This window comes from Trichomycterus rosablanca, chromosome 11, assembly GCF_030014385.1.
Source record: "Trichomycterus rosablanca isolate fTriRos1 chromosome 11, fTriRos1.hap1, whole genome shotgun sequence".
NCBI lineage: Eukaryota > Metazoa > Chordata > Actinopteri > Siluriformes > Trichomycteridae > Trichomycterus > Trichomycterus rosablanca.
This window is the reverse complement of record NC_085998.1, coordinates 5,010,196-5,028,337: the sequence shown is the minus strand read 5'-3', so window position 1 is coordinate 5,028,337 and position 18,142 is coordinate 5,010,196. Positions and strand designations below refer to the sequence as shown.

At 41.9% G+C, this 18,142-nt stretch overlaps 1 protein-coding gene across 1 annotated transcript in view; it reads left to right on the top strand.

Moving 5' to 3' along the window:
• LOC134323489 (thrombospondin type-1 domain-containing protein 4-like) overlaps nt 1–18,142 on the top strand; it is a 68,865-nt gene that overhangs the window by 10,100 nt on the left and 40,623 nt on the right. The window contains exon 7 of the mRNA XM_063005014.1: nt 17,956–18,142. This exon is cut by the window's right edge and continues 18 nt beyond it. Coding sequence (XP_062861084.1) covers nt 17,956–18,142 — 187 coding nt within the window. The remainder of the gene's footprint in view (nt 1–17,955) is intronic.

Sequence of the window (18,142 nt, the reverse complement as noted above, 5' to 3'; positions counted from 1 at the left end):
TCATTTAGTTATGATCAACACCAGGAATGCAAACATCTGAGGTATGACTGAGACCTTCATGGTCTCTTTAGAGCCCCCTCTTGCCCCATCAGCCCAGAAAAACGTCCCACTCCGTAGTTTTATACACGGCAGCAGAGAAAGAATAAAGAATGTGGGTGTGTGAGTTTGTATTTATGAGAAATCCAGTTCAGTTCAACATGTGGTTCCTGAGTTGCTCTTGTTTTTTCTTTACCTTCTGTCCCAGATGTCCATCTGGTTAAAACATTCAGTCCCGGGTGTCTGAGTCAAACCGAGATCTGAAATCCATCCAGTGTGGAGCAGTCGCCTTTCTCTCTCATACCTGCACCATCTTACCCCTCTAAAGGACCCTAGGTTGTCTGGAGAGGACTCGGGTCCGAGTGTGGGTCATCAAATCCTCACAGACATTATAAATAATTCCAGCAGGAGTAAAAAAACATTGAATCCAGTGAATTTAAACCTGTGTACGCATTTATAATAATAATAAATAATAATACATTTTATTTATATAGCGCTTTTCAAGATACTCAAAGACGCTTTACATAAGACAAATAATCAAAACAAATACGTACATACACCATACAAATCATAGTACAAAATCAAAATAGTACATCAACATCAAGAATAATTAAGATAAAAACAAAGAGAGCAGCATAAGACAGTTCATTAAAAATTAGCTAAATTATGAGAGAGAACAACAAATATAGAACAATTTCTTAAAATTAGACAGAAACAGGACAGATTTACATGCAATCAGGAAACTGAAAACTTTACAAGTTTTAGGATCTAGGACTTCACATTTCTGTCGTGATCTAAGTATAAAAACTATTAAAAAGAATAGCCTTATATTCCTTATATCACCATGTAAATACTCTAGATTTCTATAATTGTATCTTATTTTGTGTTGTACCTAGTTATACATTTATATATATTTTTTGTCTTATTTTTTATTGTATTATTGCTGCTGGTCTCACTGAGAGCTATTTTATCTCATTATGGCTGATGATTGTGATTTTGACCAGAACATATAGTGGTGGAGGGTGGCACAGTGGCTTAGTGGGTAGCACTGTTGCCTCACAGCAAGAAAGTCCTGGGTCCCCAGGCCAAAAACATGCAGTCAGGTTAATTGGAGACACTGAATTGCCCTATAAGTGTGTGTGTGTGTTCAATTTGTTCAAATTATGCCACCTCATGTGGTGACATTATCACAGAAGTGGCGTCCCAACATTATCTATCTGTCTCTCTGTCTGTCTGTCTGTTTTACTGTCAATCTATCAATCTGTCTATCAATCTGTCTGTCTGTCTGTCTGTCTGTCTGTCTGTCTGTCTGTCTGTCTGTCTGTCTGTCTGTCTGTCTGTCTGTCTATCTATCTATCTATCTATCTATCTATCTATCTATCTATCTATCTATCTATCTATTTATCTATCTATCTGTCGGTCTATTTATCTATCTATCTGTCTGTTTTACTGTCAATCTATCAATCTATAATCCATCTATATGCCTGTCTATCTATCTATCTATCTATCTATCTATCTATCTATCTATCTATCTATCTATCTATCCATCCATCCATCCATCCATCCATCCATCCATCCATCCATCCATCCATCCATCCATCCATCCATCCATCCATCCATCCATCCATCCATCCATCTATCTGTCTATCTATTTATCTATCTATCTGTCTGTCTATTTATCTATCTATCTATTTATCTATCTATCTGTCTGTCTGTCTGTTTTACTGTCAATCTATCAATCTATAATCTATCTACAGTATATGCCTGTCTATCTATCTATCTGTCTGTCTGTCTACCTATAATATATCTATCTATCTGTCTGTCTGTCATCTGTCTACCTATCTGTCTATTTATCTATCTGCCTGTCTGTCTGTCTATCTGTCTGTCTATACATTTTCTTTTTCTGTTTACTGAGACTTCTTGTATATTTTATTTAATTCTATACACGTCACCATAATAGCTTTATAAAGAGTATAAATCAAGCCCCCTTATTGTTTATAATGTTTTTATAAAATGGTCACATGACAGACTTTCTTTAATACTTCAGCTCTGATTCTGCAGTACCTGTTGAGCTTCAGACCTCCCTGAATGTTTTCTGGAGCTTTGACCTGTTGAAATATCACCCTCTGGGATCTGCACTTCTGTGATCTGACTACACAAACACTACAGATTTACAGACGTTTTCCGCTAAATGCGTGCAGCATATGTTACGCTGGTTCACACCTCACTGAGCTAACCCTCCGTTACACCCCCACTGAGCCGCGTAGCAAAATAACAGCACGTTAATATGTAGCGCTGTTTAGTATTCACATTACAAACGGCGGCATTGTGCATACATACTGCAAATGTAACCGGACCCAAGCGCTGCTCAGAAATTACATTTGCAGACACAACAGTGATGAGCTTTATTTCAAATGAGAATGAAACTGCTTACAGAGCAGAAATCTGCAAATTAACGGAGTGGTGTTCACTGAACTATCTGAACATCATCATAGACTTTAGAAGACACCGTGAGAGCCTCACACCTTCAAACATCAAAGAAGAAAAAGTGGAAAGAGTCTCCAGATTTTTGGGAACCCACATCACAGAGGACCTATTTATTTATTTATTTATTAGGATTTTAACACTGTGGTTACATTAATGACAGGACAAGAGTGGCACAGTGCCTCGGTGGGTAGCAGGTGGGTAGCTGGTGAAGCGGTTCGGGTCCTTTTCTGTGTGGAGTTTGCATATTCTCCCCGTGTCTGTGTGGGTTTTCTCTGGGAGCTCTGGTTTCCTCCCACAGTACAAAAACATGCAAGAGAGGTGAATTGGATACACTGAATTGTCCAGGACTGTGTTTGATATAAACTTGAACTGATGAATGTTGTGTAAGCAGTAACTACCTGTCCTGTCATGAATGTAACCAAAGTGTGTAAAACACACTTAAAATCTTAATAAATAAATAAATAAGTTTAATGTCAAACACAGTCATGGACAATTTTGTATCTCTAATTCACCGCACTTAAACGTCTTTGGACTGTGGAAGGAAATTTCGACTGTGGTCGTGAAAATTACTTCACAGACTGTGAAATGAGCTTTTTCCTGTGTAATATGCAATTTGCTTTAAGGTTTGTGTTGAGTGATTTAACATTTTTCATTCTTGTAGCGTTTAAGTGCCTCATGTTTACTGGTTAATCTGCACTACGAGGCGTCCTAGCAATCCTACGGCAATTTAGTTAGCAATCGATTAGTCAAAACATCCAAGATGTCAAGGTGTAAAGCAGCTAAAAACCTCGGGTAACTGAGTCTGGAAACACAACCAATTCTGTGGATGCTGGAAGTGTTAAGTACAGTAGCTGTGCTGTGTAGTGTAGCTTCCATTTATTCTATCATTCAACTAGGTCCGTCAAATTAGGCCCCTTATTATATACAATGACAGTAAAAGCAATCACTCATTCATTCATACAGTCAGACTCAAGTTCAGCCAGCACTGTAGAATATAAAACACTACTGGTCCAAAGTTTTGAATTCTACCAGTTCTTTTTCTTATTTACACAGATTGATGTTTCAATATACATCACAATTAAAGCATTAAAACAGTTGGAGAGAAAATAGAATCAGAAATCAGGAAGTGCTTTATAAAACTGCTGCAGAAGTTCCCACAAATATGTTGAACTCGTTCATCCCAAACCATCTTGATGGGGTTTAAATATGGAGTCTGTGCTGGTTATTTAATTACTTGAAGCATCCCATATTGTCTTGTAAGTTATTTCTGACATAAACCGATCAGCCATAACAGCCATAACATTAACACCACTCCTTGTTTCTACACTCACTGTCCATTTTATCAGCTCCACTTACCATATAGAAGCACTTTGTAGTTCTACAATTACTGACTGTAGTCCATCTATTTCTCTACATACTTTTTAAACCTGCTTTCATGCTGTTCTTCAATGGTTAGGACCCCCACAGAGTAGGTATTATTCTCAGCACTGTAGTGACACTGACATGGTGGTGGTGTGTTAGTGTGTGTTGTGCTGGTATGAGTGGATCAGATACAGCAGTGCTGCTGGAGTTAATAAACACCTCACTGTCACTGCTGGACTGAGAATAGTCCACCACCCAAAATATATCCGCCAACAGCGCCCCGTGACCACTGATGAAGATCTAGAAGACGACCGACTCAAACAGCAGCAATAGATGAGCGATCGTCTCTGACTTTACATCTACAAGGTGGTACAACTAGGTAGGAGTGTCTTATAGACTGGACAGTGAGTGGACACAGTATTTAAAAACTGCTGTGCTGAGAATGATCCACCACCCAAATAATACCTGCTTTGTGGTGGTCCTGTGGAGGTCCTGACCGTTGAAGAACAGGGTGAAAGCAGGCTAAAAAAGCATGCAGAGAAAAAGATGGACTACAGTCAGTAATTGTAGAACTGACAGTCTGGCTTCAAGGCAGCACACAACACAGAAACTTAATGCTGCCAAAGCAGCCAAACTGTCATCAGTTCTGGTCCTCCTTGACCTTCTGCAGTCACAGAATTCTCACAGAGCTCTCCAACATTGGGACAACTAGTTTAACATCTTAGTGGATGGCTTCCTACCTGGAAGGGTGTTATTACGATGTGTAATGGAAGGAATCTGAAGCCACTCTATACAGTCTTTCAACTGGTGTCCCTCAGGGCTCTGTACTTGGCCCTTTTCTGTTTTTCATCTACATGAAACTCAGCTCATTCTGTCATTCTGAGCAGTTGTAGCCTAGCGGTTAATGTACTGGACTAGTAATCGAAAGGTCGCTGGTTCAAGCCCCACCACTGAAAGGTTACCAAGGCTATTAACCTTTAATTACTTAGACAGTATACTGTCACAGTACTGTAAGTCGCTTTGGATAAAAAGCGTCTGCCAAATGCCAAAAATTTAAAAATAAATTCCCTCCTTCAGACACACGAGTCTCAGCCTGCATCTCGGCACGTCTGGTAAAGAACTCATTATGGATGTCGGCTCATTACCTGAAACTCAACCTGAGTAAGACTGAGCTGATATATATACCTGGAGATCTCCATGCCAAGACCTCGACCGAGCAGATCTGATCAGACTGTAGAAATGTAGACCAACTCTGCACTTCCTCCTCAGTCTGGTTTTCTCGTTGCTCTTTCCTATTCTGTCATCCTGACGAGCTACTGGTTTGACCTTGCTGGGTCTAATTTCTCTCCCAGACTCAGTGAATCTTTTCCTTCTCCTGCTGTACGACTCCATCTCCAACCCCGGTAAGAGTGTTACTGAGTAAGGAAACAGGAATACAGGTCACACACACACACACACACACACCATACACACACTGAGACTCACTGGTCTGAGATAAACATCAGCTTTGAGATCAGGGCAAGAATATAAAACATCATATAACTCTAAGTGTTCCCAGGATCACTGCTGGCTGAATGTTTTAAAATAACGAAAGCTTAGCACACCAATGAACCTTTTTCAGATTTGGCCGTCTACATAAATTGGAATTACATGCAAAAAGGGCCTTGGTTGGGAGGTTGGGGAGGTAAAACAAAAACACCCCAAAAACCCAAACTTCTTGCTGCCTAGAGAGTCAAACTGTCGTCAGTTCTGATCCTCCTTGACCTTCTGCAATCTTCAATACAGTCAGTCACAGAATGCTCATGTCTACCCACTCCAACCTTGGAATTACTGGTTCAGCATGGCAATGTATGGTTTCCTACCTGGCAGAGTGTTCTAATCAGGTGTCATAAAGGTGTCCCACAGTGCTTCCAATTGTCATCTTAAGGGCTTCAAAGGTCCAGTGTGTAAAAGTGACCTTTATGGCAGAGTGGCAATATGACGCCTGTTTGGAGTAAAATGAACAGGCACTGTATATCGTCTGGCTTATACTATTCCTACAGTGAAACAAGGTGGTGGTAGCATCATGCTATGCCAGTGCTTTTTAGCAGCAGGAACACGGAGACTGGTAAAAACCCAAATACAGGAACATTTATGCACCCAAATACAGGAACATTTATGAAAACAACCTTCTCCAGAGCAAGCCTGGAAGGCCCTTGAGTGGCCCAGCCAAAGCATGAACTAAACTGATTCATTCCAATGCTTTGCCAAAAAGCATTTTCCTTAGTCATTTTTCAGATAGGATTAACACTGACTTTATTTGACAAGGTTAAAGTGCAGGTCCCCTCTGGTCCTCTCCTCACCCCTTCATTCCTCATCCTGATTAAACCTTTTATATTCTGTACTTGTCATGTTTAACACATCGGACAGTAATGCTTTTAATTTGTTGAGTTAATGACTACTGTTCTGTCTAAAACCCATCAAATCTCAGCGACGTTCTATTCGCTGTGGACCAAACAGCTTCGTCTGTTCAGAAAAGGTTCCTGATGCCACCCAAAAATATCTTTAGTTGCTCCCTGTAAGTCAAGATTTGAAGCTTTGTGAGTGTTTTTAATTCTTTTTAATAATTTCCTATTTTCTCTTAATTTAGCTGTATCTAATTACCTGATTCTGACTGAAGATTCTAACATGACCCCCTCCCCCGACATGTGTGCAGTTGCCAAATGCTTTCTTTTTCACCTGAACGAGGCGGGTTCACGCAGGAATCAGTATCACAGAAAGTCACGCACCTTGTGCAGCACCTTGACCAGCCAGCAGGGGTCCTAACTGCAGCAGTGATGAGGAATCCCTCTGGCCTTTCTATGCATGTCTAAGTGGCTTATAGTGAAGCTGAGATTCAAACTTGCGAGCTCAAGATCTCAGTGCTGGCGACTGTCAGTTAAGAGGAACTGATACGTCAAGCATCTGCGCCTCAATGCCCCCTCAGCCAGCCAAATTTGGTAGGGCAGAAGGACATGATTCTGTAATTGAGCCTTCCAGATAATCTCCAGAGCAGTCAGGCTTGTTGTAACATGCAAACTATGTACATGGAATAACATTTTCAGACAAAATAAAGAAAATATATGGTAGTTAAGGTGTTAGGCAGTTTTAATGGTGTATTTTATTGTAATTATTAAATATTTATTAAGATCTGTTGAGTCCAGGGTCCGAAACATATGATTCACCTTATTTTCAGAACGTATTTATAACCCTGTATTGATTTGCAATGGGCGGCACGGTGGCTAAGTGAGTAGCACTGTCGCCTCACAGCAAGAAGGTCCTGGGTTCGATCCCCAGGGGGGAGGGACCGGGTCCTATCTGTGTGAAGTTTGCATGTTCCCCCCGTGTCTGTGTGGTTTTCCTCTTACAGTCCAAAAAACAGTAGGTAAATTGGAGACACTGAATTGCCCTATAGGTGAATGGGTGTGTGTGTGTATGTGTGTCTGCCCTGCGATGGACTGGCACCCCCCTGCGACCCTGATTGGATAAGCGGTTAAGAAAGTGAGTGAGTGATCTGCAATGTCCCTTCCCTCTACTGGGACAAGTTAAGCCATTAAAGCCACGGCAGCTACTTGTACCTGTAGTTCTTACCAGTGTTGAATCCAAACACCCTCGCATTAGTATATCCAGTGTATCGTTCTCTCTCACACTCTCTCATTTCCTCTCACTTTTATATCCTCCTCACTCCCCCCATTCCTTCAGCAGTACCTCCTCCCTCAGCTTTACCAGTCCGTCCCTCTCCTCAGAGCCGTGCGGGACTGGAACGGGATGCCCTCGGGTCTCTGGACGTGTAGTGGGGATGAGTTGCGCTGAGGATTTGATGAGTTGCGCTGAGATTTAGGATTTAGGAGAGCCGGGTGTTTGTGTGGATTTTAACGTTCTGTAGCGCTGCTGTGTGAATGAGATACGATGCTCTCCACTTTCCTGCTGCTTCTGCTCTGTCTTCATGCACATGTGCTCTGCTGGCCACAGGTAGGGACCAAGCTCGAGTGTCCAGACGGGTACTTGCTGAAAGTTTTGGAACTGTCGTTTTAACCATAATGGAATCTAATGAATGATTTGGAATCATTTTTATACATGAACTAGATGAGCATGTTTTGCTTTCTGTATTATTATAAAAAGTTCTATTCTTTAAAAAATACAAAACAGATCTGTTAAGTGTTAGTTCATGTGTTAGGTTGTATTGTGTCCTATTATTAAGGAACGATTAATTCAATGATGATGACAATAATTCTTTCAGCTGCTCAGATTAGGGGGCGCATTTGCTGCTTCTTTCCTGATGCAGCCCTCCTATTGATCCGGGCTTGAGACCAGCACTAAGGTTGCACTGATACGTGTCTACACAGTGGCCAGGGTTCATGTAAAGCCTAATGTAATGAACTTTCTGTATTTGTGAGCCCAGTCTGGAATTCGAACCCCTGATACTCGGGCACTCCTGTTACCAGCGGCGTGGCTTTTACCATCACGCCACACCAGATTCTTTAAAAAAACTATTTTTGCATTCACTAATCTGATTTTAAGTATGTGTTAATGCTATACCCATTAATTAAACATTGGAGCAGGCAAATCTATGCCGCAGGTTCCTGCTATTGTAAAACGCAATGGAGTGGAATTTATTGATTTATAATATTTACATCAGTATATTGGGGGGGAGGGGAGGGGGGGGGGGCGTTTTGGGGCAGCATGAAGCAAGAAGGTCCTGGGTTCGATCCCCAGGTGGTGCGGTCCGGGTCCTTTTGTGCGGAGTTTGCATGTTCTCCCCGTGTCTGCGTGGGTTTCGTCTCCGTGTGCTCCGGTTACCTCCCACAGTCCAAAAACATGCAGCCAGGCTAATTGGAGACACTGAATTGTCCTATAGGTACCAAGGATGCATAAACCAGTGCACTGTAGTGCTGGTCCCAAGCCCAGATTAATAGGGAGGGTTGTGTCAGGCGACCCCTAACGGGAGCAAGCCGAGGAAGTAGATTGGGGGGCATTTTGAGCATATCTGAATATTGGGGGGACAATTCTCTGTCAGTATTAAATTAGATCTGCACGCCACATTCATTATAGCTCTTCAACCCAAATTTTTTTTTATCAGACAACCTGAGTAAAACACAAAAAGCTTCTTTAAATGGTAATTTTATCAGATAAAAAATGCTTCCAATCGTTAAAGATAAGTCTTGAATTTTTGTGCTTCCCTTTCTCTACAGAAGTGCTGTAATTCAGCCTCACTGGGCGGCATCTGACAACAAAGTGTTTATGGTCCAGTCACAGCATCTCAGCAGGGTTTAAGTCAGGACCTTGACTCAGCCATTCAGATGTAGACTCTTTGGAATAGCTGTCTCATAGTTGTCTCGTAGTAGTAGTAGTAGTTTTTGCTTTTTGGAATAGTTGTCTCATTGTGTTCACATTTATGGCATTTGGCAGATGCCTTTATATCCCAAGCAACTTAAGTTGGTTAAGTGCCTCGCTCAAGGGTCCAACAAATTGGCCATTTAACCACTTAGCTTTTGTATTAATCACCCAGGCACTAAAGGAGCCGATCATCACCACACCATCACTGTACTTTAACCATGACTGGTAATATTTTGTTCTTCTTTTGGACTGTCGTGGTAACTTAAGCGCCACACATAACAAAACCCCAATATTCAGACTTCAGAACCCATCATCTGGATGTACGATGATCAATCATATAGAAATATATTAAATTAGAACATAAAATATTCTACACAAGTACACCACAATCTAGCTCTACCGTCAGCTGCAGTCAGGGTTCAGGACTAATTTAGGATTTATGTGATTGGAGCAATTAGGAAAGTAGCCTGAATGATCCCCAAATCTTATAAGATTATGTTTGATTAAGAAACAGATCATGAATAATAAAAAGCACACTATTGCTGGGATCCAGGGTTCAAACCACCACTTTATCGTGAACATGGTCACGGTTGGATCTGGTTTTCCTAGAACTACTGGGTGCAATGCTGTAACATCTTGGACAGGATGCTAATCACCAGTCCATCACGGGGCCTCGGCTACCACCCCCTTCCCCACTCTGTATGTAGACGTCCGACCGCCTAATGGTAAAGGTACTGTACTAGTAATCAAAAGGTCAATGGTTCATGACCCAACACTGCCAGGTTGTCACTGTTGGGCCCTTGAGCAAGACCCCTAACCCTTAATTGCTTAGACAGGATACTGTCAAAGTACTGTAAGCTTTGGATAAAAGCATCTGCTAAATACCGAAAAAGTAAATGTAATGTAAATGCTGGGGATTTGAACCTTGGATTCCAAACACAGTCCCATAAGATTTTGGGATCATTCAGGCTACTCTGCTCATTGCTACCATCACATGAATCCTAAATTTGACTAGTGTCTTTTACATGATGGAGTCCTGAACCCAGACTGTAGCTGACGGTAGAGCTAGATTGTGGTGTACTTGTGTAGTATATTTTATGTTCTAATTTAATATATTTCTCTATTATTTATCATCTTAAATCCACCCCGGAAATCTTAATTGCCCCCCCTAGCAGGCAGCAACCCTACAGTTGTGAACCACTAATTTAAATAACGTTTTTTTCAGCCGCATTCTTCTCCTGAACTTCCACCTTTACCAGGTTATATTTCTCATGTCGGTCGGCCTCCAGGCTCCCACTGACTGCCTTCTGATCCCCCACGTCGTTAAGCTGTCAGTGCAGGCCTCTCCGGCCCCACACTGGCTGATGTATGCCAACGCAGGGGGCCGCCAAATTGGCATCCTGTGGTTTTCTTTTTCGATCCTTACATATATAAACATGAATAATGCTTTAAAAACAAGCCCTATGCTTCAGAGACCTGACGGAATCTAAACCCGCCTGTAAAACAACATTAAAATACAAGAGAAAATAGATACTACCATCTTAAGATTTGTATTTATAATAGATTATAATAAGGCATTTATAACGTGTTATATACTCAAAAATGGCCTGCATAAGCCTGAATACAGAAGAACAGGTGCTATGCTAAAATGAATTACACTTCGTAGGCATAAATATTAGATAAATACACATAATATAATATACGCAATAATATCTGTTTATGGGAACATTGTGGGCATCATTGGGCATCTAGGCTTATGTTATGACAGGTAGTTACTGCTTACACAAGATTCATCAGTTCAAGTCTAATGTCAAACACAGTCATGGACAATTTTAGTGTCTCTAATTTACCTCACTTGCATGTCTTTGTACTTTGGGAGGAAACTGGAGCTCCCGGAGGAAACTCACGCAGACACGGGGAGAACATGCAAACTCCACACAGAAATGACCCAGGCTGCTTCACCTGGGGATCAAACCCAGGACCTTCTTGCTGTGAGGCAACAGTGCTACCCACCATACCGCCGAAGAGGCTTATGTCAGGCTTTATAAAGTATTATGTACTGTATATAAATACATTGTTGTTGTTGTTTGTAATTATTATTAACATTATTTGTATAGTTTAGTGTTTCTCCAGTACATTGTGTCTTCTGTTTGGGTCTTCAGGCTCCTTAATAGCCTGTTCAATATTACTCCATATTCTTGCTGGCCGTCCTCTTCCTCTTTTACCTTCAACTCTTCCAGGCATTATTGTCTTGTCCAATGAATTGGTTTTTTGCACATATATGAATATATGGTTATTTGGGCTTTAAGTCAGCGTCTTCTTTGCTGTCCAAGGTCTCTCCTGTCCAAGGTTTTCTCCTTATCCATAAAGAACTTCAGAGAGGACCGTAGTCTGGACAGTTCTGCCCTTTGTCATCTTCTGAAGATCTTTCCCAGTTCCAGTTCTTGTTCTGCCAAGTTCCATTTTCTGACAGCTGGACACTTTGGTAATAATAATTGATCCAAGCAGGCAAAATCTGTCCACCACTTTGCCATCTAAAGTTATTGGTCTTTTCTTGTGGTCTTTCCAGCCAATTGCACCTGTAATATTCAAACCCTGTTCTCAGCTGTGGTGGGTTAGCATAATAGACTATCACTTGATAAAATCATATGAATATGAATCAAACAGCTTCAGTTAATGTTCACATCAAAATTGCCAGAATGGTAGGCAGAGAGGCATCACAGGATATTTTGGGATTTTAATTCAGAACCTGCTTTACAGTTTACACATAAGGGTGCAAAGGGTGCATGTTTATTTTTAATAGCCGTCCCAGTTATTGGATCTGAATTCAGCAGAGAATCTTTGGAATGAGACACACCGACAGGAGACCTGTAGCGTTAAAGTGCAACTGACAAATATGGACATGAACCAAAATCTCAAAGTCGAGTGTGTTTCTGTAACCTGGATGGCGAGTTCTATAATTATATTTTAGCTATTAATGAGCCTTAAATAGTCTTATGTTAACACTTGTGTTCTGTTAACATTACTTCATTTTCTGAATCTTTGGGGTCCCAGTGACACCAGCATTGTGTGTGTATGTGTGTGTGTAGGAGGGTCAGCTGTACCCTCAACACCAAAAAACTAATAACATTTTATTGATGGTTTCTAGCTGTAGGGTCTCTGAGAGCCCATTTGGGGGTGTTTGGAACACAGTGGGTCTGTCTGAAAACCTGTTGATCTCTCTACACAGACGCATTTTACGTCATCCTACACTCCTGAGAAGAGGGCATGTCTAAATTCTTAGATCCCTTAAAATGCTCCTACTGAGGCGACTTTTCTCACAAAAGATCATAAACACGGTGGACAAATGCAGAGCGGAGCAACCAACGGAGTTCTTTTTAATGTAAATAAATTCTCACTGATTTTTAATTTGTATAAAAGTGCACAAGTGTCATTTATTTGTACATTTGGGCTCTTCAGGGACAGTTTAAGCTTCGGTACACGGAGGGAGACGTTAGCTGGTGTGCTAGTGGGTTGTGCCATCTCAGATCATTGGTTTGAATAGCCTGAGGCTGACGTAATGAGCGCAATCACTGTAGAAGTAGTGCGTCTAAATAATCTGCCTTATGAGTTCCATGTCTTATTAGAATCCTCTCTACTTAAGCAGCTGATCAGGTAGGCAGTAAGGCAGCTCACTGGGTTTTTTCAAACAGACCCAATATCAGATTAAAAATATTGTATATTTGCATGTACAGGGTGGCACGGTGGCTAAGTGGGTAGCACTGTTGCCTCACAGCAAGAAGGTCCTGGGTTTGATCCCCAGGTGGGGCGGTCCGGGTCCTTTCTGTGTGGAGTTTGCATGTTCTCCCCGTGTCTGCGTGGGTTTCCTCCGGGTGCTCCGGTTACCTCCTACAGTCCAAAAACATGCAGTCAGGTTAATTGGAGATACTGAATTGTCCTATAGGTACAGAGCCACTAGGATGCATAAACCAGAGCACTGTAGTGCCGGTCCCAAGCCCGGATAAATAGGGAGGGTTGTGTCAGGAAGGGCATCTGGTGTAAAAACTGTGCCAAATCAATAATGCGGATCATGATCCACCGGTGACCTCTAATGGGAGCAGCCAAGGACATAGAGAGATTTGCACGTACCCCAAAATTAGGAGAATTCATGAAGTATCAAGTTGATTGAAAAAAGGATTAGGATATTGGGGTCTCAGGGACCCCAAAGAGAACATGAGGGTTGAGCATTTGAAATGACTGTGTGTTTTTCTGACACACTGATTATCTATATTTAATATATAGATATCACAGCAGCTGGATCAACACTGACGACCATTTCAGCTGCGTTTATTAGCTTTTTGTGTTTATGGTGTGATGTTAGCCTCTGCCTCACGGCTTCCCTTCAGTCCGTCTGGGTGTGAGCGTCACTACAGCGCTAACACATGAACCCCTTGGGCTGAAGAGGGAAGATTTCCGTCTCGCTCACGTCGGACCCCAGAGGTGGAATAAATCACTGCTGAAATAAAACAGACGCTGTGCAGAACATCACAAGTGCTGATTCAGGCTGCTGCTTTCCAGTAGCTCCTATAGCTTGTGTTTATACTGGCAGTGACGTGCTGGGCTCACAGCTTTGGTTCGTAATCCCAGACTATCCCATTTCTGAAATACAGAGACGGTGAGGTTCGTGAGTTGATTAATGAAGAGTGAGGACGGATACTAAAAACAATGGAGTCCTTGCAGTGAGCATGAACTGCTCTGTGTGGATCGAAGTTTAAAATAATAACAATCATTCATTAATTCAGTCATTCATTCATTCATTTATTTTCTTATCCGCTTATCCAATTAGGGTTGCGGGAGGGTGCTGGAGCCTATCCCAGCATTTCAATGGGCACAAGGTACACAGTAACACCCTGGACGGGGCGCCAGTCCTTCGCAGGGCAGACACACACACCCACACATTCACACCAATTCACCTATAGGGCAATTCAGTGTCTCCAATTAACCTACTGCATGTTTTTGGACAGTGGGAGGAAACCGGAGCTCCGGGAGGAAACCCACGCAGACACAAGGAGAACATGCAAATTCTGTACAGAAAGGACCCGGACCGATTCGCCTGGGGATCGAACCCAGGACCTTCTTGCTGTAAGGCGACAGTGCTACCCACTAAGCCTCCGTACCACCCTAATAATAATAATAATAATATAATGCATTTTACTGCTGTGTATGCCTTATAATCTCTCATACATTGATTATAAAAAGCACACATTGTGAAATCTGTTTATCTGAATAAATGCTCTCGAATAATAATAATAATAATGATAAAAATAATAAAAATAATAGTAATAATCATAACAATAATAGAATAGAATAATATTTTACTGTCAATTATAATCTCTCATATATTAAAAATAAAAAACACATCTAGATTTCCTTTATCTGAAAAAATTCTCTCGACAATAATGCCAATAATGTTAATACTACCACTATTTATAATAATAATAAATGAATGAATTTATTTATTTATTTATTGGCTGACCACTGCTGCATACTTGTCAGGGTCGCGACGGTTCTGATTCATTGGACGAAATATAGGTCGCCAGTTCATCACAGGGCAGAGATACCACTGCCCTTCAGAGCCAGAACACTTTATATACTAGAAAAAAGTACCGTAATTAGATAGAACAGCAGATGTGGAAAAGATCTGCACACTATTTAAGAAACAAAAAATCCTAATCTAGAAAAAATGTGAGCCGAGCCAGAACCTGCCAGGACGTGTGGAAGGACTCAGAAGACCAAGGATAAGCTGGATCTACAACATCATGATGCATCCGTCCAACAAGTTTGTCATTTTTTATGAGAAAAGTCGTGCCGCACTGAATGCTGGGATTGCCTTTAGCGCTGAGGAAGCGTTGGATGCTCCCTCGTTATTCAGTCAGATCATCACTCAGAATTAAAGTGCCGGATGACGTAAATGCGACCGTGTAGAGAGATCACCAGGTTTTCAGACAGACACATAATGTAAGAGAAGCCAGATCTGTGAGCCAAAACAGTGTGGCTAGCCTTAGCAAGAGCGGATGCTGTTTACGTCTTCATTAAGCAGGCTGCGGTCGACTCCTCATGTGGAGGCCACATGCTGCACACATGCAGCGGTTTCGGTGGGATTCAGGGGCGTCATGACGTTTCTCCTCTCAGTACGTACAGCAGCAGGACTTTAAGAGCCTGTGCTAACGTCTTTATCTTTTACTGCCGCTTTAGCATGGCTGCTCATTTCTCGTAAACTGATCAGAAAAGTGTCGAGGCTTTGGGTAACGTTGCAGTTCGAGATTATTCCTCTAAACTCAGCGAGTTTTCCTTTTTCATCACAATGTCATGTTTCTCAGATCTTAGAGGATCACGGCTCCTCTCCGATTACGTCCTCGTCTCTCAGTAGCTCGTGTTCACCGCTCAGGACAGGATGACAAAGTTTTGGCCTGAGATCAGATGAGGTTTGATGAAATATCTGAGGTTTGATGCTCTGTTCAGGGCCAAACTCACCACCTTCATGCCTCATAATGGAGTTTCTGCTACAAAAGCTGCTGTGCATGAAAACCAGCCAGGCCAAATCCTAGGGGATGATGGGATACCATGATAAGATGTGGGATGATAACTTACTGAAATACAGTACGAGTGTTTATTTTAGTGTGAATGTAAAACAGATCAAATTTAAACTGGATAGGATTTGATGGCAACAAAAAAGGTGTTTGGTTCCCTTCCTGAAAACCATTAAAATCATGGGCCACCAGTCTGGCTACACTGGTGTTTTTCAGCGTTTTCAGGTACAACACCTCATACACTATACTGCCAAAAGTATTCGCTCGTCTGCCTTCACACGCATATGAACTTGAGTGACGTCCCATTCTTAATCCATAGCGTTTAATATGATGTCGGCCACCCTTTACAGCTATAACAGCTTCAACTCTTCTGGGAAGGCTTTCCACAAGGTTTAGGAGTGTGTTTATGGGAATTTTTGACCATTCTTCCAGAAGCGCATTTGTGAGGTCAGACACTAATGCTGGACGAGAAGGCCTGGCTCACAGTCTCCACTCTAATTCGTCCCAAAGATGTTCTATCGGGTTGAGGTCAGGACTCTGTGCAGGCCAGTCAAGTTCTTCCACACCAAACTCAACTGGACTTGTTGCACAGGTGGCAACACGGTACCACGCTGGAATTCACTGAGCTCCACTGAGCGACCCTTTCTTTTACTAATGTGTGTAGAAGCAGTCTGCATGCCGAGGTGCTTGGTTTTATACACCTGTGGCTATGGAAGTGATTGGAACACCTGAATTCAATGATTTGGATGGGTGAGTGAATACTTTTGGTAACATAGTGTATTTTATGTCGAATTGTCCTCCCAGTTTAGTCATAAGGTGGCTCAGTGGGTAGCACTGTCGCCTCACAACAAGAAGGTCCTGGGTTCGATCCCCAGATGGGGCGGTAACACTCAGCATTAAAGTTCTGGTTATTGATTAATTTTGTAGTATATTAAGGATTGTTACTATTTATTTCAGTACTAATAGTAAAGAATTCACATGATAAGCTACATAGTTTGTGACCAGCCTAACCGTCTCCAGCTGAAAGTGGATTTAAGGGAGGTTTAAATCTTTACTCCGGTTCATCGCTAGTTCCTCCGGAGTCAGTGAGCACCACCCACCGAGAGCAGATTACACAGAGAAATAAAGTGCTTTAAGGTCAAACATGAGAGTTTTAGCCCTCAAGGGACTCGGAGGAAGGAAAAACTATTAGATGCTCTCTCGGGCTCTGTGCCATCTGGGGGTTACAATATAATGTTTTTATTTTATTGGATTTATTAGAGAAGAACCTCTCAGGCCTGTCTCAGGTTAGCTTGTGAGACTCACTTTCTTGTGTTGTAGTGAATGTACATGCTTCTGTTTTTTACTCTTAGCATACAGACAAAAAAGTTGCTCTTACACAGTTTTTGCATGATCAAGACTCATTTTTTATGCAATTTACCCCGTTTTCCTCCCACTTTAGTCATATTAAATGATCTGCCAACTGCTTTGCATATACAGTAGTGTATGCAGTTCCCTACTGTGTTCCATACTGCATATACTACTGTGTTCCATACTGCATCCACTACTGTGTTCCATACTGCATCCACTACTGTGTTCCATACTGCATATACTACTGTGTTCCATACTGCATCCACTACTGTGTTCCATACTGCATCCACTACTGTGTTCCATACTGCATCCACTACTGTGTTCACTAGTATGTTCACCAGTGTGCCGTCTCCAATATTGTGTCCACTACTGTGTTTAATGCTCACAATTGTGACTGAATACAGTGAATGCAATTGATGGTTAAGGGCCTTGCTCATGGGCCCAACATAGTAATGCTGGGGCTTGAACTAACAACCTTCCAAACACTAGTCCAGTGCCAGTGTTTAAGTACTGTATATTTACATTTTTTCGGCATTTAGCAGATGCTTTTTATCCAACTTATTACTGGGACAGTATACAGTCAAGGGCCCAACAGCCTGTCAGTGGTGGGGCTTGAACCAGTGACCTTCTGATTACTAGTCCAGTACTAGGCTACAACTAGTAGTACTGTGTTTACTTTTGTGTCTAATCATGGTAAGATCATGAGGTGAAAATAGCTGCAGATGCTTCACTGTATCTGTTTCTGTTGTGTTTTATTGTGTGTGTGTGTGTGTGTGTGTGTGTGTGTGTATCACAGAGTCCAGGCTGTGATGAGCTGCTAGGTTCGATGAAGGTGCTGGATAAATGTGGTGTGTGCGGTGGGGACAACACGGCCTGTCGGCTGGTTTCTGGTCTCTTCCATCACAGCCTGTCCAAAGTGGGTTACCACAAGATCGTGGAGATCCCAGAGGGAGCCATCAAAATCAACGTCACTGAAATGGTCA